Here is a 22640-nt window from a genome sequence, read left to right on the forward strand (position 1 = left end):
TAACTTGGTACACTCAAAATGTAGTCTGAGGACCCGTGACAGTCTGCAAGCTATCACTTCTCCACCTTAACATAAGAACAGGAACTGAGTATAACCATCAAGAAATTTTTATAGTGGGCGCCTGGGTGGCTCTGTTGAGCACCCAACTCTTGATTTGGGCTCAAGTCATGATCTCATAGTTCGTGAGCTTGAGCCCTGCATTGGGAAGGAGTCAGCGCTGACACTGTCAGTGCAGAACCTACTTGGGATTCTCTCTCTCTCTCTCTCTCTCTGTCCCTCACCCACTCATGCTCTCTTTCTCAAAATAAATAAACTTTTAAAAAATTTTTAGGGGTGCCTGGGTGGCTCAGTCGGTTGGGCGTCCGACTTCCACTCAGATCATGATCTTATGGTCCGTGGGTTCGAGCCCCTCGTCGGGCTCTGTGCTGACAGCTCAGAGCCAGAGCCTGCTTTGGATTCTGCGTCTCCCTCTCTCTCTGCCCCTCCCCCCGCTCAAGCTCTGTCTCTGTCTCTCTCAAAAGTAAATAAACGTTAAAAAAAAAATTTTAATTTAAAGGAAATTTTTATAGCAATTTGGAAGAGAAATTTTATATCTATTGAATATAATAATTTTGTACACGTCTTAAATTTCATTTTGCTAGTAATTCATTTTTATTTTACTTTATAAAACTACACACCGGAAATTTTTAAAAACCTGACTTTCACCAAAGACAGTGTGAGAAACACTGCTTAACTGCTTAACTAAATAGATTAATAGTGGCACCATTTCCTGAGATGGGAAAGAGTAGGGTAGGTGCATCTCTGGGAGACAGAAATCAAGTGTCTGGATCATGCTAAGTTTGAGATGCCCATTGGGCACCCAAGCCATGATATAGAATCAATCACTGGGTATATGACTCTCATGATGTAGAGCAGATCGTCGGGTATATGAGTTCTGGGGAAAGACCAGACTTAAAGATATGGATTTGAAGTCATCAGCGTACAGAAGGTATCTGAAGCTGTGAGATAAGATGAAACCACCTACCTAGGATTAGGAGCTAGCAAAAAGACTGATAAGGAGCAGCAAAAGAAAGAGAAGAGAAACCAATATGATGTTGTGAAAACCAACAGAAGAAAATGTTTCAAAAAGGAGAAAGTAGCCATCTTTGTCTAATGCTGCTGAGAGATCAGGTAAGGTAAGAACAGATAAGTGACAACTGGATTTTGCAAATTTGGAGACCCTGACAATAGTAATCTCAGTGGAACAATGAGAACATAAGCCTAATTGGAGTACATTAGCAAAAGAGTGGGTGACAAGGAAATGATCCCGTAACAATAGAAAATTATTTCAAGTAGTTTTGTTGTGGTGGGAGTAGAGAGATGCAATGAAGATGGATATGGTGTCAAGGGAGATTTATTCAAGACAGGTTTCAGGAAGTATGCAGATGGGAATGTCCAGTAGAGACAGGAAGTTGGTGATGCAGGCGTACATCAGAATGCAGTTCAGAATAGTTTTGCCATATTATCAAATAGGAAGTTCTACATATTGAAATAGACATTAATAGTAGTAATGGAAATTACATTCCATCTTCATTTCTCTACAGGATGCTACTGGGGCTCCATACTCAAGGTGAGGAATCAGGATTCACTCAGGCAGTTTGGGATTATAGTAGAGACATTGGCATCTCCTTTAGTGCTCCATGGTGAGGCACCGGAAATGGAACATGCCCGGTTTATTGGGTTTCCATGATATAAATCTGAATCTTAAAAAGTTCCATCCGTAAATTATACTGATAAATACCTTCTTTCTCACCCATAGAACTTAAATTTAAACATATTTGCCATTTTGACAGGAGTACAAAATTTCAAGCTTTGAGCAGAGGCTGATGAATGAAATAGAGTTTCGCTTGGAACGTACCCCTGTTGATGAATCAGATGATGAAATCCAACATGATGAGATCCCCACGGGCAAGTGTATAGCTCCCATCTTTGACAAAAGACTCAAGCATTTCCGTGTTACAGAAGGCTCTCCAGTGACATTCACCTGCAAAATTGTTGGGATACCTGTTCCAAAGGTAGGGGAAGATGATCAGCCAGTTGGCCAACAAACAGCACAGAACTGTAGACAGTGCCTTTGAGAAAATCCTATCAGATTCTAGGGATGTATCTACAGAGGGAATAAAAATCAATACCAGAAAATTAACAAGGCCCAGATAATTTAACTAAAAAGAGATAGTCAGGGATAGGATCGTTAAATAATTAGGCCAAAAATAAATCTGATTTATAAGTAAGTTAGAATTTTAATAAAAGTTTAAAATAAACTTCTTAGTCATAATCCTCCATTTTGGGTTATTGATTCCCTCAACCACCAAACTCACCAAATTGATGTTTTTCTTTTTTTTCTTTTTTTTTCTTTTTCTTTTTCTTTTTTTTTTTTTTTTTTAGCATTTATTGAATACCCACAAAGTGCCTGTTGTTGCACAAAGTGAACTATATTTGTATCATTACTATTAGGTGGGTAAATGCTGAAAATGTCATATCGTTATCACTGGCTGCTGAAAAATCTTATGAGTCACCAGATTTGTTTGGCAATCATCTGAAAGAAGGATTTACACCCGGTGTGGCTGTGGTAGGGGATCTCTCCACTCTACTTTCACAAACATTAGCATGCTGTTATCATGTATGGTTAGGTAACCAGGAAATGTAGAGGAGAACAGCTGCAATCAGTACTTTAACCCTCCTGTCTTTGAGAGATCTCCTTGATACATGCAGAACCCAACATGAAAAAGATACTTATTTAAATTTTAGCCAGATGAGAAATTTAACAAGTGAATCCTGGCCTCATTCCACTTGGTATGATAAACCATACTAACCTTTCAAGTAAGGTAATCTACTGTGGACCCTGAGATCTGAAACTGCAGAAGACTTGAGCTTGTAAATAGGACAATGGGGAAAAATTCAGCCTCCTGGTTTTCATTCTTTTGCCTCTGGAGACATGTCTGGTCCTTGGGGTGGCTTTTTAAGCAATTATGAAATACGATAAAAAGAGCCAAAAGCTTGATCTCAGTCCTAAGTTATACAGAATTTTGACCTAAGTGCTGTATATGTACAAATTCAGCAGTATATTATACAGTCATTTGAATATATTTTATAATTTTTTTCTAAGTGCTTTATAAGAGATGGGTCACTTGTAGAGATGGCAATCTGCCCTTTCCTCACCCTACTTCCTACTTTAAAAGATGTACAGAACAGTGTAGATTCTCCTTGATTATCTTTCATTGCAGGTTTACTGGTTCAAAGATGGGAAGCAGATTTCAAAGAGAAATGAGCACTGCAAAATGAGGCGAGAAGGAGATGGGACCTGCTCTCTGCACATTGACTCCACCACCAGTGACGACGATGGCAACTACACTATCATGGCTGCCAACCCCCAGGTGCAGAAGCAGGGTCCTGCGCTGTGCCGCACTCTGAGGAAGGAGCAGTTGATGTCATTGAGAAGTGCGAGTTACTAAGCATTGCTGAGGAAAATGAATAGAAGCATTGTGATTGTGTGTAACTAGAGCACAGTATCACAGCTTAAAATGACCACTGATGGGTCATTCAACCCTTCAGACTTTGTCAGAGGACATTAGTAGTATCTGTTCACTGTGTCCCAGATGTATTGGGCTAAATCTTGTGCTTATCAACTCATTGATTCTCTTGAAAAGTCTATAAATCATTCTATCAAAAGATTTGTTTTGTTCTTTAGAGAACAAGCAAATTACTCCAAAAAGGCTTGTAAATATTCCTCAAATCCATAATGTCTTTTTTTTTTTTTTTTTTTTTGGTAAAAGTTAGAAAGCCATAATCTTTCACTTTCCTTTTCTGAATGAGATCAAGGATCAAAACTTAAAATTCCCTTAAGAGATATGGCAGAATAAATATCTTCAACTACTATTAGAACAGAAAATATACAACTATAAGTTCTACTCTCACCCACTCTTCTTATTAAAATGTTAGTTTTGAGGATAATGTCTATTGAGAAAAGCATAATATACTTGTCCAGGGTCTCTGCATGTTGCTGTAGATAATGTTAAGTGCACAAGAATTCAAATTTTTTTACATCTGTGCTCTGTTCATTTCCAAGCTCAAAATGAAAGTCATCACAATATTCTTAAAAATCCCCCTGAAATATTAACAGTGATCTAAGGAGTCATATTTTATTATTTTCATTCCCACCCCCAAGTTTTCTTTCTCCTAATACTTTGCCAAAAGGTTCATAATGTTCTGGCACAGAAAAATTTATATAAATTGAAAAAAATGTGGAAGTCTTCTTATTTTTAATCTTGTTCATTTTTGTTTCTCAGGGGAGAATCAGCTGTTCTGGCCACTTGATGGTACAAGGTTTGCCCATTCGTAGTCGACTAACATCTGGTGGTCAGTCTCACAGGTAAAGACAGTAAGAATCTCCCTTCTCTAGCCCTTCCCAAGCATCCACCCACCACAATGAGCATCTAAGTGTTGGGTCTACAAATTGTTACCTAAAATGTAGCCCCTCGCCTGCAGCATCAGCATCCCTTGGGAACTTGTTGCAAATGTGGAATCACAAGCCCACCCTAGACCTACAGAGTCATAATGTACATTTTAATAAGATCCCGAAGTGATTTAGAAGCACATTATTTTTGAGAAGCACTGGTCTGTGGCACACTTTTAATGGCTCAAAATTTGTAACCATTAGTAGTAGCAGTACAGGTAATATGTAAAACCAGAGTCTTTGAATTAAATTGCCATATTTTCCTTAATAATATATAAACTGTTAATGATTATATGTATATAGATTGATTATTCTTGTTGTTGTTGTCCCCAATATAACAGTTGCCTCTAATATAGCAACTGGCTTTCTTCCTCCATGATTTTACTAACCACTAAGAATTAAGAGCCTGGCTTCCCCTTGAGTCTTATGGTGCCACTAAGTCTTAGCAGAGCATTCCACAGTTGCTGACATGGATGAATTATATTTGACTTACCAAAGGAGCAAAAATAGTGACCCACGTTTCAGATACAGTATTTCATCACCACTGCAACTATACCTTCTTCTTCATTTTTTTTTTCTTCAACAACAGCTGTTACTGTGAGTCCATCTTAACCAGTTTAAGTTCATGATCATCTTTAATAGTCTGCCATAATTTATAGCCAGGTTAAATTTTATTACTTAGAGACACAGGGATTGCAGCTGCCTTGTTCTGGGTAATAAACAGGACTTGTCTTTTGGCTCTCATTTGAGATTCAGCTTGAATACTGATTTATTTGTTTATTTTGAAACTTTTGAACAACTGGTCAAAGCCAAGGCAAGAAGAGCTGAGCCACTTAACCCAGGATGACTTCAAAGAGAAAGAAGCTAAAGCCTGTTTATTTGATTACAGATCTCACAAGATAATCCTACGTGTATGAAATGCTTACCACTTTGTTTTTTACCTCAGCTCCACACCATTATTTGTTATTTATTTGTTTACGTAGAGCGACCTCCTTCCCCACCCCACACCCCCCCAAAAAATATCTGTTCTCTAGGCTCTATAGCCCAGCCTAAATGCCTGCTGTCATAAGCTTATAAATTGGTTTCTATGTTTAATGCCTGAACATGCTTGTTTTTATAGAGGAAGGTCCCGAGTACAAGAAAGAGACAAAGAGCCCCTACAGGAACGCTTTTTCCGGCCACATTTCCTGCAGGCTCCTGGGGATATGGTAGCTCACGAGGGGCGCTTGTGTCGACTGGACTGTAAGGTAGACTCTAATAGCCATCCTTGGTTCCAGATCTGTTCACATTTTGCATTTGTTCGTTTGCACTTACTTTTGTTTGTATTTGTTTTGTGTTTATTTTTTGTTTTGGGTTGGTTTTTGTTTTGTTTTGGGAAAGGGGGACTGGGGAAGGGAAATAGATCACTTCTTTTCTCAAAAGGCTTTTACAGGGGCACCTGGGTGGCGCAGTCGGTTAAGCGTCCAACTTCAGCCAGGTCACGATCTCGCGCTCCGTGAGTTCGAGCCCCGCGTTGGGCTCTGGGCTGATGGCTCAGAGCCTGGAGCCTGTTTCCGATTCTGTGTCTCCCTCTCTCTCTGCCCCTCCCCCGTTCATGCTCTGTCTCTCTCTGTCCCAAAAATAAATAAACGTTGAAAAAAAATTTAAAAAAAAAAAAAAGGCTTTTACAGAGCATTTAATACCAGACAAAAGAATTTCATGAAATTTTTAAATCTTTACATCTTAATAAGATTTCATTGGGAAAAAATTACATTGGTATTGTATCAAGTTAACTCTGAATTTGTAAAAGACAACCAAAGAGGTGATTGATTGATATAATTTAGATATTTTCCATGTGGTGCCCGGAAAGTCTTTATTACTATAAAGCCAAAACTGTGATTTTTGTATCCTTGAGGTGAATTGCTGTGATATATAGACTTTGAAAAAAATTATAATCATGAAAAGATGGCTCCAAGGTGGTTTATGAAAATCGAAGCTGGTTTCTCATACTAATCAACAGCCACCACCTTTAGCTATTCTACATTCTAATTCTTCAACCAGAAACTATATTCAGTCGAGCAACATGGAGATCTCTCAGTATGAAGAGAAACTTAAGTCACCTCTTTCACCCCAAAGATCAGAATGCTGTGGAAATTTTAGATGCAAATTAGTAAAGGCTTGAGGTTAAGCATTCATGGAATCCACTTCTCCAGGTGGCTCTTGCTCTGCCAATGTCTGCCTAAATAATATTCGGGATTGATTGTTACTTCTTCCATGCTAAACCCTAAAAGATACCCATTCCAGGTCCCGTCCCCAGAGATTCTGACTTGATATAGTAAATGGGCATTAAGATTTTCAAATGCTCCCCACTTGATCATAATACACGGCAAGGTTTGAGAACTCTAGTTTAAGGTCTGCCCTTTCCTTGGCTGCCTCTTGCTTGTTAGTATGTAAGCAATATACCATCTGTGAAACTGACGTGGCAGGCCTATTTTACCTATTTATTTAATTTTTTATTTCTTATTTATTCTAATCTAGAATATAATCATGACCTGATTTGGGGTCAAAATACTATACAGTTTAAATTAATGCAGTCATCCATCCAGATCCCTCTTGTCCTGATGCCCCTGTAGAAAATACACCCCATGTATTTTCTCACTATCTATTTGGTGCCAGACAAGGATAAAGAATTCAGCCACCAAATAAATCCGCCTGTCATCGGTCTGCCATTTGCCTCAGCTGTCCTGTTCTTTATTAGGTGAGTGGCTTACCGCCCCCAGAGCTGACATGGCTGCTCAATGGCCAACCTGTGCTACCAGATGCCTCCCACAAGATGTTGGTCAGGGAGACTGGAGTCCACTCTCTGCTCATTGACCCACTCACTCAACGTGATGCGGGGACGTATACATGCGTTGCTACCAACAAAACTGGACAGAATTCCTTTAGTCTGGAGCTCACTGTAGTAGGTAAGGTTTGCTGCTGGGGCCCCTAAACATAACTCCCTTCAAAGTTGCTGCCCAAATATGCACAGCCTCTGACAGAATTCCTTAGTCCTTTGCCCCACCAAACCTCATTTCAATTTCTCCTTCATGTAGTAAGGGCCATTATTTCCTACATTGCTTTCAAAGACATATCAGTAAGCTAAAACACATAATGTGGTACCTTGTGTGGGAGTCATTATAATAGTTAATCAATCAATCAATTCATTAGTTAATTGACTATCACTAAATCCAAGTCACTTGCCCTATGTTCATCACTCCTGGAACACACCAGAATCTTGGCCCTACCCCAAGCTTCCATGTCTTTGCTTCAGTGATCCTTCTACCGGGAATGCCCTTCATTGCCTAGGAACCACCTCCTCATTGTCAAAGGCTTAATTCAAACATTACCACCAAGGCACATCCTCTTCTGTTTCCATAGCACTTGGAAAAGGAGGGGCTCAGGGCATCTGGGTGGCTCAGTCGGTTAAGTGTCCGACTGCAGCTCAGGTCATGATCTCACGGTTCATGGGTTCAAGCCTTGTGTTGGGCTCTGTGTTGTCAGTTCAGAGCCTAGAGTCTGCTTCATATTCTGTCTCTCTCTTTTCCTCTCTCTCTCTCTGTCCCTCCCCAGCTTGCATTTGCTCTCTCTCTCAAAATAAGCATTAAAAATAAGTTTTTTTTTTTTTTTTAAAGAAAAGGAGGGGCTCTTCAGAGCACTTACAGCCTTCTATGTAACTGTTTTGCCTTCCTGAAGAGACTGTAAGCTTCTAAAGTCAGACATTCTGACTTTTTTGGTGTATCTCGAGTGTCTAACTCAGTGTCTAGAACATGAACGGTGCTCACCAAATGTTAAGTGGATAACTAAGCAAATGAACCTTTACCTTATGAGATGATATGAACAAAATACTGTAATGCCTACAAATAATGACTAGTCATCATCACTTGGTTGATACCAGCCCTTAGGGCAGGAATCTAGCCAAAACTAGATTTCAGAATACATGAATTCTAGTGCTGAGCTTTCTCCCATGTGTGGCCCCTACCAGAAACAAGGATGGCTTCGGCATGCTATCCTGTCTATAGGTTAGTGGCTGCTTGCTCCATATATCTTTTTCTTTTTCTCACTCTTAATTTTTTCCTCCCAACAGAGTAGGAAAAGCTCATTCTGCAAGGACATATTAACTGTAAGCTTTCATTTTTCCCCCCACTATTTTGCAAATACTGACTCTGGAATCCTGAAATATGAGGTATCTTTGCCCAAAAAAGGCCTCCTTAGGAAGCATAATGTGTGTGTGTGTGTGTGTGTGTGTGTGTGTGTGTGTGTGTGTGTGTTTAAGTAGTGTACCTCTCGGGGTGCCTGGGTGGCTCAGTCGGTTAAGTGTACAACTTTGGCTCTGGTCATGATCTTGCAGTTCATGGGTTTGAGCCCCACATCAGGCTTTCTGCTGTCAGCCCAGAGCCGACTTTGGATCCTCTGTCCCCCTCTCTCTCTGCCCCTCCCCCGCTTGCACTCTTTCTCTCTCTCTCTCAAAAACAATAAATAAACATTTTTCAAATATTTGTAAAATGTAATGTACTTCTTTTCTGTAGCTATAAACTTCTTCAAAATAAAAGTTGAGGGAAAATTAATATGCCTTCCACAAAATAAACTCCTCTAGAAAAGAGAAAGGATATATTTAGTATTTAAAGTCTGTTGTTTCTCAAAATTTACTGCTGAGAATAAAAGAAACTCTTTAAATTCCACACCCACTATTCGCATCCCCCATGTGCAGCACAGGCTCTTGAGTGTTGTCTCTCATACAAAGTGAAAGTTTCATTATTTCTTTTTAAATCATTTCTGGAGCTTTTATCAAGACAGCGATCTTCACTCAGAGAGGTAAAAAGTGTTCTGAAGAGAAGGTAAAGTCGGGGAGGGGGGTGCCTACTCTGCTAAATTCTTTAACTGTAATGAGTTTGAAGCATGAACCCCAAGGCACTTACTATTCAAACAAGAATGGCCCTTCTTCTCATTCAGCCAAAGAGGTGAAGAAAGCACCTGTGATCCTGGAGAAACTGCAGAACAGCGGCGTTCCCGAAGGCCACCCAGTGAGGCTGGAGTGCCGTGTGATAGGCATGCCGCCACCCGTGTTCTACTGGAAGAAGGACAACGAAACCATCCCTTTCACCAGAGAGAGGATCAGGTAGAGCCTGCTTCCACATTCAAAGGGACTTCCAAACTCAGTGGGGCTTCCTGGGCACCCAAATAAGTCTGTTGTCTTTTGAATCTGTCTGTCACCCAATATGATGCATTTGAATTTCATCCACATCATTGTACATATCAAGAATTTCTTTTTGTTCCTGAAGGACAGTCCATAATACAGATGTCCCACAGTTTCAAACCTTAATTTTTTTTCCAGATTAATTAGTGGGTTTTTAAAAATTTTAAATTCAGTATAGCTAACATACAGCGTTATATTAGTTTCAGGTGGACAATATAGTGACTCAACAATTCTATACATTACTCAATGCTTATCAAGATAAGTGTACTTTTTAACCCTTTCCTTTATTTCCCCATCCTCCCACCAACCTCCCCTCTGAAACCATCAGTTTGTTCTCCATAGTTAAGAGTCTGTTTTTGGTTTGTTTCTTTTTTCCCTTTGTTCCTTTGGGGTTTTTTTAATTATTTTTTTAATGTTTATTTATTTTTGAGAGGGAGAGAGACAGAGTGCCAGCAAGGGAAGAGCGGAGAGAGAGGGAGACACAGAATCCAAAGCAGGCTCCAGGCTCTGTGCTGACAGCGCAGAACCCTATACAGAGCTCAAACTCATGAACCTCAAGATCGTGACCTGAGCCAAAGTCGGACATTTAACCGACAGAGCCACCAGAGCGCCCCTATTCCTTTGTTTTTTATTAAATTCCACGTATAAGCGAAATAATATGGTATTTGTCTTTCTCTGACTGACTTATTTCATTTAGCATTATACTCTCTAGATCCATCCATGTTATTACAAATGGTAAGATTTCATTCTTTTCTATGGTTGAGTAATATTCCTGTGTGTGTGTGTGCGCGCGCACGGGTGCGCGCACATGCACGCGCATATGTGTGTGTGTGTGTGTATATATATATATATATATATACACACACATATCACACCTTCTTTATCCATTCATCTATCAATGGACACTTGGGTTGCTTCCATATTTTGGCTATTGTAAATAATGCTGCAATAAACATACAGGTTCATGTATCTTTTCAAATTAGTATTTTTGTTTCTTTGCATAAAAATCCAGTAGTGGAATTACTGAATCATATGGTGATTCTATTTTTAATTTTTTGAAGAGCTTCCATACAGAGGCTGCACCAGTTTGCATTCTCACCAACAGTGCACAAGGGTTCCTTTTTTCTCCACATCCTCATCAACACTTGCTGGTTCTTGTGTTGATTTTAGCCATTCTGACAGGTGTGAGGTGATACCTCATTGTGGTTTTGATTTGCATTTCCCTGATGATGAGTGATGTTGAGCATTTTTGATGTGTCTGTTGGCTATCTGCATTTCTTTGAGAAAATGTCTGTTCATGTATTCTGCCCATTTTTTAATTGGATTATTTGGGTTTTTTGGTGTTGAGTTGTATTAAGTTCTTTATATATTTTGTACACTAACCCTTTATCAGATAAGTCGTAGGCAAATATCTTCTCCGACTCAGTAGGTTGTCTTTTAGTTTTGCTGATTGTATACTTTGCTATGCAGAAGTTTTTATTTTGATGTAGTCACAATAGTTTATTTTTGCTTTTGTTTCCCTTCCCTCGGGAGACATACTTAGAAAAATGCTGTTATGACTGATGTCAGAGAAGTTACTGCCTATGCTCTTTCCTAGGATTTTTATGGTTTCAGTTCTCACATAGAGCCTTGATCCATTTTGAGTTTATTTTTGTGTATGGTGTAAGAAAGTAATCCAGTTTCATTCTTTTGCATGTAGCTGTCCAGTTTTCCCAACACCATCTGTTGAAGAGACTTTTTCCCTTGCATATTCTTGCCTCCTGTGTCAAAGATTAATTACCATATAATCATGGGTTTATTTCTGGGCTCTCTATTCTGTTCCATTGATCTATTGGTCTATTTTTGTGCTAGTATCATACTGTTTTGATTACTACAGGTTTGTAGTACAACTTTAAATCTGGGATTGTGATACCTTCAGTTTTGTTTTTCTTTTCAAGATTGCTTTAGCTATTTGGGGTCTTTTGTGGTTCCATACAAATTTTAGGATCATTTGTTCTAGTTCTGTGAAAAATGCTATTGGTATTTTGATAAGGATAGCATCTAACTGTAGATTGCTTTGGGTAGTATGAATATTTTAACAATATTTGTTCTTTCAATCCATGAGCATGGACTATTTTTTCATTTGTTTGTGTCGTCTTCAATTTCTTTCATCTGTGTTTTATAGTTTTCAAAGTACAGGTCTCTCATCTCCTAGGTTAAATTTATTCCTAGGGTTTCTTTTGTTTTTGTTTTTGTTTTGGTGCACCTATAAGTTGGATTGTTTTCTTAATTTCTCTCTCTGCTATTTAATTATTAGTATATATAAGTGCAATGCAGGGGGTGCCTGGCTGACTCAGTTGGTGATCTTGGTGTTGTGAGTTTAAGCCCCACATTGGATGTAGATCTTACTTTAAAAAGTGTTTTTAAAAAATGCAATGGATCTCTGTATATTGGTTTTGAATCCCGCAACCTTACTGACTTAATTTAACAGTTTCGGTAGTTTCTTAGTGGAGTCTTTAGGATTTTTTTTTAATGTTTATTTATTTTTGAGAGAGAGAGAGAAACAGAGTGCAAGCAGGGGAGGGGCAGATAGAGAGGAAGACACAGAATACAAAGCAGGCTCCAGGCTCTGAGCTGTCAGCAGAGAGCCTATTGTGGGGCTCAAACCCATGAACCATGAGATCGTGACCTGAGCCGAAGTCAGACACCAAACTGACTGAGCCACCCTGGCACCCCTAGAGTCTTTTATATATAGTATCATGTCACCTGCAAATAGTGAAGATTGTACTTCCTTACCAATTTGGATGCCTTTTATTCCTTTTTCTTATTTGATTGCTGTGGCCAGGACTTCCAGTTCTGTGTTGAATAAAAGTGGTGAGAGTGGACATCCTTGTCTTCTACTAACCTTAGGGGAAAACCTCTCGGTTTTTCACCGATGAGTATGATGTTAGCGGTGGATTTTTCATGTAAGGCCTTCATTATGTTGAGGTATGTTCCCTCTAAACCTATTTATGAATGGATGTTGTACTTTGTAAAATGCATTTTCTGCATCTATTGAAATGATCATATGGTTTTTATCCATCTCTTGTTTATGTGATATATCACATTGATTGATTTGTGAATATTGAACCACCCTTGCAAGCCAGGAATAAATTCCACTTGATCGTGGAATCACGATCATAATATATATTGTTGAATTCAGTTTGCTATTATTTTGTTGAGGATTTTTGCATCTATGTTCATCAGAGATATTAGCCTGCAGTTCTTTTTTTTAAACGTTTATTTATTTTTGAGAAACAGAGAGATACAGCATGAGCTGGGGAAGGGAAGAGAGAGGGAGACACAGACTCTGAAGCAGGCTCCAGGCTCCGAGCTGTCAGCACAGAGTCTGACGCAGGGCTTGAATTCACAAACCGTGAGATCGTGACCTGAGCTGAAGTCGGATGCCCAACCGACTGAGCCACCCAGGCGCCCCTAGTTCTCTTTTTTTGTAGTATTTTTATCTAATTTTGGTTCAGGGTAATGCTGACCTCAGCAAATGAAGTTGGGAGCCTACCTTCCTTCTTGCTAGATTTCATCTAACCAACCTTTTTTTTTTTTTGGAATAGTTTGAGAAGAGGTACTGACTCTTCTTCAAATGTTTGGTAGAATCCACCTGTGAAGCCATCTTATCCTCGACTTTTGTTTCTTGGGAGTTTTTTTGATTACTGATTCAATTTCATTGCTGGTGATTGGTCTGTACAAATTTTCTATGTCTTCCTGATTCAGTATTGGGAGGTTATATGTTTCTAAGAATTTATTCATTTCTTTTAGATTGTCCAATTTGTTGGCATGCAATTTTTTATAATATTCCCTTATAATCCTTTGTATTCCTGTGGAGTTGGTTGTTATTTCTCCTCTTTAATTTCTGATTTTGTTAAAAACTTTAAGTTTTAAGTTTAAAAATGTACACAGAATAAATGAAGACCTTGCATTTTTTTGTCATGTGTCTTCAGTCATATTAGTACACAGAAAACCCCTTTGATAGTAAAATGCTAAAATAAGATAAAGCAAAACAAAACATTAAGGCAGTAACTCCTTCTCTATCCATCACTACATGGTTATTTTTAAAGTAACTAAGGGGGGGGGGCGCCTGGGTGGCTCAGTCGGTTGAGAGGCCGACTTTGGCTCAGGTCACGATCTCGCGGTCCGTGAGTTCGAGCCCCACGTCGGGCTCTGTGCTGACGGCTCGGAGCCTGAAGCCTGTTTCGGATTCTGTGTCTCCCTCTCTTTGACCCTCCCCCATTCATGCTCTGTCTCTCTCTGTCTCAAAAATAAATAAACGTTAAAAAAATTTTTTTAAAGTAACTAAGGGGGTGCCTGGGTGGCTCAGTAGGTTAAGCATCCAACTCTTGATCTCAGCTCAGGTCTTGATCTCAGGGTTATGAGTTCAAGCCCCATGTTGGGCTCCATCCTGGGTGTGAAGCCTACTTATGAAGGAAGGAAGGAAGGAAGAAAGAGAGGGAGGAAAAGGAAAGAAACTAAGGATCCAGTTACCAAAAGTGGGTATCTTGCTAGATTTCCTCTAACCAACCTTATCTTTGCCATTTTGGTTTTACTCCATGAGGGGCAAGCAAACAAAGGCAGCTTGTGTACAAAAGTTTCTACTGAGAATTATTTTTTCACAATAAACTGAATTTGTCCCAGAGGATGTTGTAACTGTCAAGCTTTACAGAATTTTGGCATCTAAGAAGTCTACATAGGTCAAGATTTTTCTCTGGTAAAACTTTAGTAGCAAGCACAGAAAATATTCTTGATTTAACACTTCAGTCTATGTTAATGCAACCTAGCTAGCTCAATCAGTACAACATGTGACTCTTGATCTCAGGGTCGTGAATTCAAGCCCACATTGGGCATAAAGTTTAAATAATTAATTAATTAGTTAATCAATTAATATAACTCATTAATATAACATGCTAAACCCAGCCTGAAATATTAGCGTAATTATCCAGGATTGCAATATGCAGCCAAGGTTGAGAACTACTGATATCAAGGAAACATAAGGAAACAACATGCTGATTTGCTCCTGAACTGTATTAAGCTAACTGCTGCACATGCCCAGTTGGTTACATTAAGAAATAACCCCTCCATACTAACAGTATATCAATCCCTGGACTCCCATCTTGGTCTACTTTCCCATAGCTTCTTAGCAAAGTTCTTGTTGAAATGTCCAATCAGGTTTGGAAAAGAGATTTTTCTGGACTTTGGTTGTGACAAGTGGGGGCACCTCCTCTGGGGGGGGAGTATAACTCCAGGACAGGTGGAACAGTGGGAAGGGCAAGAACAGGTCTCAGCCTGAGCTGTCAACCTTCATCTGGGCCTCACCGGGTTAACTGCTGCTCTTTTGTGATTCCTTTCCACTTTTCAGTTTGCCTTTGATAACTGCTTTAAGCTGAGTCTCCCTTTCTTCTCTGGAGGGTCAGGGAGGAGAGGGGTAGCGCTGCCCTGCTGGATCTGCCCTGAGAGTTTCCCTGAGCCCTGAATTCTCTAAGGCCTTTTCTGCCCCTGGATGCAATTGCAGATATGTTCTCTCTTTTCTCTAGTATGCACCAGGACGCAACAGGGTATGTCTGCCTCCTCATTCAGCCAGCCAAGAAATCTGACGCTGGATGGTACACGTTGTCAGCCAAGAATGAAGCTGGCATCGTGTCGTGCACTGCCAGGTTGGATATATACGGTAGGTGTAACGTCCTCAGTTGAACATCTGTGTATGACAGGCAGCTTGAAAAAAATGTTTTAAGGATAGGCGTAGTATGTTTCCATAATTGAATTGGTTAGATTATATTTTAGTGCTTAAACGATGGATTTTTAAAATCATTTCACCCTAGTCGCCTCAAGGCTTTTGTATATTTTTGTATACTTTTGTACACTTTTGCACACTTTTGCATTTAAATGAGCTTAAGTTTCTTCCAAAAAAAGACCTATATTACTAGGAATTACAGCTATTTCAGAGTTTAACCATGCTTGTGCTTCCGATCATCTAGCATCTCATGCTGTCTCCTTCATGCCATGGGCCACCCACTGGAACTCCCTCCCCACTGCCTGTCATTTCCCCCACACATACCTCCACCCAGCAGAATTGTCCTGTCCTCATTCACCTGTTAATTCATTCCATAAATATTTATTGTGCCAATCCCACAACCAGACTAATAATAGAGAGCTGTCCTAATAATAATATCAAATGATATTTAGATAATGACTTGTAATTTACAAAATGGTACCCTTATGACCTTCCAATTATTGCAATTGTTGTCACCCTCATTTATTTTTTTTTAACGTTTATTTATTTTTGAGACAGAGAGAGACAGAGCATGAATGGAGGAGGGGCAGAGAGAGAAGGAGACAGAGAATCGGAAGCAGGCTCCAGGCTCCGAGCCATCAGCCCAGAGCCCGACGCGGGGCTCGAACTCACAGACCGTGAGATCATGACCTGAGCCAAAGTCGGACGCTTAACCGACTGAGCCACCCAGGCACCCCTGTTGTCACCCTCATTTAAATGCTGAAGACGGGCACGTGGGTGGTTCAGTCAGGTGAGCATCTGACTCTTGATTTTGGCTCAGGTCATGATCCCAGGGTCGTGGGATCCAGCCCTGAATCTGGGCTCAGGGAGGTTAAGTATCTATAGCCGAGATGCAAATCCAGGTTTTTGTATCATTCCTTTGAGCCATGTTTCTAATTTTCAAAAGGATTTAGGGGTGCCTTGGTGGCTCAGTTGGTTCAGCATCCAACTTTGGCTCAGGTCATGATCTCACGGTTTATGGATTTGAGCCCCGTGTCAGGCTCTGTGCTGACAGCTTGGAGCCTGGAGCCTGCTTCAGATTCTCTGTTTACTTCTCTCTCTGCCCCTCCGCTGCTCACTCTCTGTCTCCCTCGCTCAAAAATGAATAAACATTAAAAAAAAAAAAAGGATTTAATAAGTTAATCTTTTTTAAAATTTATTTATTTACTTATTTACACACACACACACACACACACACACACACACACACACACGAGTGGGGGAGGGGCAGAGAGAGAGGGAGAGAAATCCCAAGCCAGCTCCATGCTGCCAGCACAGAGTCCAATGTATGGTTCGAACCCACAAGAACCCACGAATGGTGAGATCATGACCTGAGCCGAAATGAAGAGTTGGACCTCAATTGACAGCCACACAGGTGCCCCAACAAGTTCATCTTTATTAATCTATTAATGTACTCTATGCATCTTGTCTATAATTTTGACATTAACTGGCACTTTTGGAGACATAGTCCTTAATCCAAAAGGGTGATTCTTTTTTCCTCTCCTTTAAAATTTGTTTTAAAAAATAATTTAATAATTAACAAATTTCTTTTAAGTTTATTTACTTATTTTGAGAGAGAAAGAGAGTGTGTACAAGCAAGCAAGCACACACATGAGTGGGGTAAGGGCAGAGAAAGAAAGAATCCCAAGCAGGCTCTGTGCTGTCCTGACGCAAGGCTCAAACTCACAAACTGTGAGATCATGACCTGAGCCAAAACCAAGAGTCGGTTCATTGAGCAACTGACTGAGCCACCCAGGTGCCCAAATAATTAATAAATTTCTTCTTCATTACTGGTTCAACATGATTAACCTAAGTTACAAATAGGAGTCACTGTGTCTAGAACCTGAGGTCCCTGCTCTTCATAGGTACATACTAGGTATATCCCTTTTTTAGTACCATGCAGGTGGGACCTTGGCCTGCCATTTTCTAATACTTGGGGGAAATATATAGCTTTCTGATTATTTTCCTTTATCCTTGAACTTGAAAAGAAATTCAACTGTGAGGGAAGCTGACCCTAATGTACTGTCCCCTGGTTGGGGGCGGGGAGAGAGGGCCATCGATATAGTTCAACCTAGGCTAAGTCCCTTATCCATTTCATCCACTTCACCATACCAGAGGGAACTAGGTCTCCAGCCAAGAAACCCAGTACCAATAAGCCCTGAAATAGATAAGTTTTGTCCCAATCCTTCTCCCTTTCCTGGTTGTTTGTCCTGGCTCACCCTTCTGTCTCCTGTCTTGGTTGCACAGCACCAACAATAGGGGGTGTTATTTCCTCAGTTGGGAACCTGGGAGTGGAGGAGAGGATGGAGGACTTGGGCTAAAATCAATCCCCTACCCCCTCTCCCACCACTTTCTGCCTGTCTGAGGACAGGCTCCCCTCTCTCGTCCGAAGGAGGGCTTCTAATAGAAGCAATTACAGTAGGCTGGTTAAGATGTCTGGAGCAGAGACTTGACTAGCTGTTCACTGTGGCTTTATTGAATGCCTATTCTTCAGCAGAAGCACTATTAGAATTGTAGCTTCCAATATTTGATTTTATCAATTCATTTGGAGGTATTTAGACTCTAAAAAACTGATTCAAAATAAGGAAATCAACAAAGGCCCAATTTATAAATCAGAATGCTAAAAAGGTCCATAGCTTCCTGGGAACCAGAGCATCAATGTTCCCCACCCGGTGTTCCCCCTTCTGCACATCAAGGTCCCTGGAAACCTAATCAGAAGATTGCTCAGTAGTTTCTGAATCAAAGACAAGAGGAGTTTGGATGGATATTTCACTCAGGCCATGTTCAAGCCTAAGGATCATCTCTGCTAAAAACAGTGCTTGCTAAACATGGAAATTCTAATACATTCTCTTTTGTACCTGAACCATGATTGGTTGAACAGAAGTTACTTTTCATTCTTCTTGCGGTAACTCATTAGAACCTGATTAGGGAGGTGGGTAGGTAGGGGCTGATTAGTGATTAGGGTGTGAAATAGGTACTACTGAGAGGTCCAGAGCCATCTTTTGGCTTCCATTTCCTCAAGTTTCTTGTCTCTACCTTCTCAGGTACCTTCCCTTGAGAGCCTGAAGCTCTTTCTACACTGCCCGTGGAAGACCCCATCCTAGGTCATATTTTGAAAAATCACCTTAGTCAGCCACTCTTATAGTCCCAGAGTTTTGGCATTAGGAGCATAAGAGATGGCCAGCCTAGTTCACAGCAGGGGAGAGACCTTATTGTTTTTACAAATGGTGCATTTTAGAGAACGTGTTGGAATGAGGACAGAACACACCCTTACACTGTATCTGCTAGACTGCATTCCTTTGTAACACATTATTTGGTCCATTTTCCAGCTCAGTGGCACCAGCAGATCCCAACACCCATGTCTGTCCGGCCCAGTGGCAGTCGCTACGGATCTCTCACCAGTAAAGGACTTGACATTTTCTCTGCCTTCTCCTCCATGGAAAGCACAATGGTGTATTCATGCTCTTCTCGGAGTGTAGTGGAGAGTGATGAACTTTAGGAATGTTTGGGTGTCTGCTGTATGAGGGGGCGGACTGTGGAGGGGGAAGGAGGACAAGCCAGATACAGTGGTTTCCAAGCAACTGGATTTGAGTAAGTTCCCATGCTGCTGGACCCTTGGCAAGAAGTGCTTTGAATAAGTCAGCTGGAGACTCTTGCAGTCTCAGCTGGGGGAAAGATGTAGGGCTGTGCCTTTTAAAGATTCCAACAAAAATGTGAGAAGACAATACAGATGAACCAAAGATGTCATGAAGCTGCCATCCACTGCTTTGGGAAAAAGCTAGCATGCTCCCCTGCCCCCTGCTATGTTAGGGATATTTAGGCCCTACTAGGAGCAATGAGGGGCCATATGCTTGAGCTGAAAGGAGTTAGACAGTAGTAACTTTAGGTGTCATTAACTCACCAGTAATGCAAAGAAAAAAGATGGGGAGGTCTCCATTACCTTTCATCAATTACATCCATAGCAGTAGTTTTGATGGATTCTTTTAATCAGCTTCTACTTAGCCTTAAGAGATCATGCCATACAACTCACATATGTGGAGAAGCACTTTTGATTTACTTATCCTGAGTGTACTGAGCCACATTATAAGGTGCCAAAATGTGCCTGAGATACAAAAAATTCACTGAAACACTCAATATTGCACAGTGCACTTGTTCTATAGCCAAAGCAAGGCCCCATTAGCCTGTCTGCACCATTGTCTTCTGGATATAATGGTGAGTCGTTTTTCTTTCTGACTTTACACATCCCTAAATTCTAGAACTAAAAGGTTGTTAGTAAACCAACTAACAACAAAAACTTCTGTGGGGTTCCTTTTTAAACTACTAGTTCAATATGCAAAAGTCATCATCATCTTCCCCTCCTCCCTCCCCAAAAGTCTGGAAGTGTATGAGGGAGTAAGGAAGGGAGAGATGCAAACAAGGAGAGAAGGTGATGGAGCCTGTCAGTTTTCACTTGCCCCTTAAGAGCAATGGTTCTGGAGGGAGAGGTCTTTAATAGAGATGAACTGTTTGTGAGATAATTAATTTGCATTTTCTGCATAGAAGATATCATGCTAACCATAAAAGGGGGAGGAAAGGAGAATATGCCTCTTTATTCCAACCCACCTATTCAAAATCTTCCTCTTAAGGAATTTTTAGACTTAAGTTCACTGCAATTATTCCCAGTGCCTAGAAGAGTGTTTGGCCCCAAATAGACATTCAATAGATATTTGTTGGATGAATGAATCTTATGTGAGATAGAGAAATCTGCAATTCACACAGCAGTCCAAAAATTGCCCTGGGAATAGTAATCACAGCACAGTTTGCTCCAGACTCACCCGTGAAATCAATTGGAGGTGTCTGTTACCAATTCCCTGTGCCCAAGTGTCTGGTGTTCTCTGATCCAGGCACCCTCAGCTGGCATCTTACTCGAATGAACAAATAGTCATTGTTTAGAAAGGCTTGAAATTTTCTTCACTTCAAGGCAAAGATTTCCAGTATAAAAATAAATTCATTCACTCAAAAAAAATCATTTGTGTGTCTACTCTGTATAAGATGCTATGCTAGAAACTGTGGGAAATATGAAAATATGAATAAGACACAGTCCCTGACCTCAAGGAGCTTATAATCTAGCAGGGGAGGTAAGATGTAAGGCATAAAGAGTGCTGCTTTTGGGAGGGGGAAGAAATAGATACTTTATCAGACAGAAGTTTCTAGTGCTTTTCATCCTATATTTTTTATGACTCTAAAATCATCTTAATATCTTCAAATCTTTATTTCTTAATAAAACAAAATGCCATAGGTTACATCCTTAAGAAATAAAGATTTCAGTAAATTATTTGGTGAAATTAGTAGATTTTGTTTCATTTTTTTCATGTATTCATGAACAATACTAAAAACATAGGCAACTGTAATGAAATACTATATGTTTCATACAGAATGCATTCTGTAAAATGTTGTTTCTGTGTTAGCTTCTATTATGAAATCTCATAGCCAAAGAGAACTTTCTAACTCCAGGATTGTTCCTTCACAGTTGTATACCTCACCTCCCCATCACCTCTATTTCTGTAAACCCTAAATAGTCCTCCCATGAAAGGATAATTTTCATCTCTGTATGTCTTAGCTTTCTGAATATTTTTTATCCATCGCCTTTTAGTGTTCGAGAACTAGGATAAATATTATATTTGGCCACGGGATGGCGCTGTCTAACATAAAATATAAGACCTCTAAAATTCCTGATACTTCAAGTATTGGATAATGTTAATGCAGGGTTTCTGGACTCTAGCATTGTTGACATTTTGGGGTGGATAATTCTTTGTCGCCCGGGATTTTGTGCAGTGTAGAATGTTAGGCAGCAACGCTGGCCTCTAACCACTAGATGCCAGGAACATAGTGGCCCATCCCCCAGTTGTGGCCACCCAAAATATCTCCAGACATGGCTATATGTTTCCTAGGAGGCAGAATCCTCCTTTGTTGAGAACTACTGTGTTGAACAAATCCGTGCCCTGCATTGAGAAGTCTGTTAGAAGTCAATTATAATGAGAGAGAGTTATATAAGAAATTTTGGGTCAGCTGGATATGTTTGGACTCAACATGTCCAAAATCAGATTCATCACCTTCCCTTTCATACACATTCTTCAACCTTGCTTAAGGATTTCTGTTAATGTCACCATCACATTCCTAGTAATCCAAATAAAAAGCATCCAAGTCACTTTTTGCTTCCTCTAGCCAATCAATTAATAGATCCTGTTAATTCTAACCCTATTATTTCTTTTACATTCAGCCCTTTCTTTCCATCCCCCTGCAGTTCTCCAGTTCAGACTTGCATTATTAATTTCCCTCAATATTTCTGACTTCAACCATAATAAAGAACTTCTAAGTGGCCTTTCTGCCTCTGTTCCTGCTGTTTCTCCCATTCAAACCCAGCCCAGATCTGCATCAGCTCTTTCTTCCTGAATTACCGTTCCAGTCATGTTATGCCCCAATTTCAAACCCCCAATGGCTTCCTGGAGCCAAATCAAGTACCAGCTCTCCTGCCCTGGGATATTCAAGGCTTTGTCCACTATGATCCCAAAGTCTGTCACCCATTCCTCAGAAAACACACCCAATGTGGTGGCAAACCTAACACAGTCCCCTGCTTTCCAGCCAAATGCCTCTCTTTTGCTTCTAGATGGAAGGCTTTTTCCCCAACCACTACCTATGGAAATCTTACCTGTTCCTTAAAGTCCATCTGAAATGTCACTACTTCTGTATTTTCCAATCCCCCAGACCTCACCCAAATACAATTCTACTTTCTTTGAAAACTTATAGTTTCTTGAATTGAGAAAAAGATGACCTTGTATAGTATTTTATATAAAATATAGCCTCTATATACCTTCCTGTCCCCTCCCCTTGCACTAGCCAGTCTTGCCTATACTAGGTTTTAGCTACTGTTGGTATGGACTGTGTCAAAAGTTTGTCATGTACCTTATACAGAGTAGGCACTCAAAAATTTTCATTGACCTACATTGAACTTAAAAATTCTATGTAAGTATGTTTCTATATAAAATTGAGTCTAGAGCAGTGATTCTATTTTTTTTTTTTAATTTTTTTTTCAACGTTTATTTATTTTTGGGACAGAGAGAGACAGAGCATGAACGGGGGAGGGGCAGAGAGAGAGG

At 40.1% G+C, this 22640-nt stretch overlaps 1 protein-coding gene across 4 annotated transcripts in view; it reads left to right on the forward strand.

Moving 5' to 3' along the window:
• Positions 1-22640, forward strand: part of MYPN (myopalladin) — a 113533-nt gene that overhangs the window by 85557 nt on the left and 5336 nt on the right. For all 4 annotated transcript variants that reach the window (XM_086679845.1, XM_086679846.1, XM_086679844.1 and 1 more), the window contains 8 exons: positions 1833-2054; positions 3264-3413; positions 4326-4408; positions 5613-5739; positions 7230-7437; positions 9464-9629; positions 15269-15402; positions 18834-22532. In XM_086679845.1, coding sequence (XP_086535971.1) covers positions 1833-2054; positions 3264-3413; positions 4326-4408; positions 5613-5739; positions 7230-7437; positions 9464-9629; positions 15269-15402; positions 18834-19003 — 1260 coding nt within the window. In that variant the 3' untranslated portion in view covers positions 19004-22532. The remainder of the gene's footprint in view (positions 1-1832; positions 2055-3263; positions 3414-4325; positions 4409-5612; positions 5740-7229; positions 7438-9463; positions 9630-15268; positions 15403-18833; positions 22533-22640) is intronic.

This window comes from Puma concolor, chromosome D2, assembly GCF_028749965.1.
Source record: "Puma concolor isolate L17-30 chromosome D2, mPumCon1.1.hap2, whole genome shotgun sequence".
NCBI classification, from domain to species: Eukaryota; Metazoa; Chordata; class Mammalia; order Carnivora; family Felidae; genus Puma; species Puma concolor.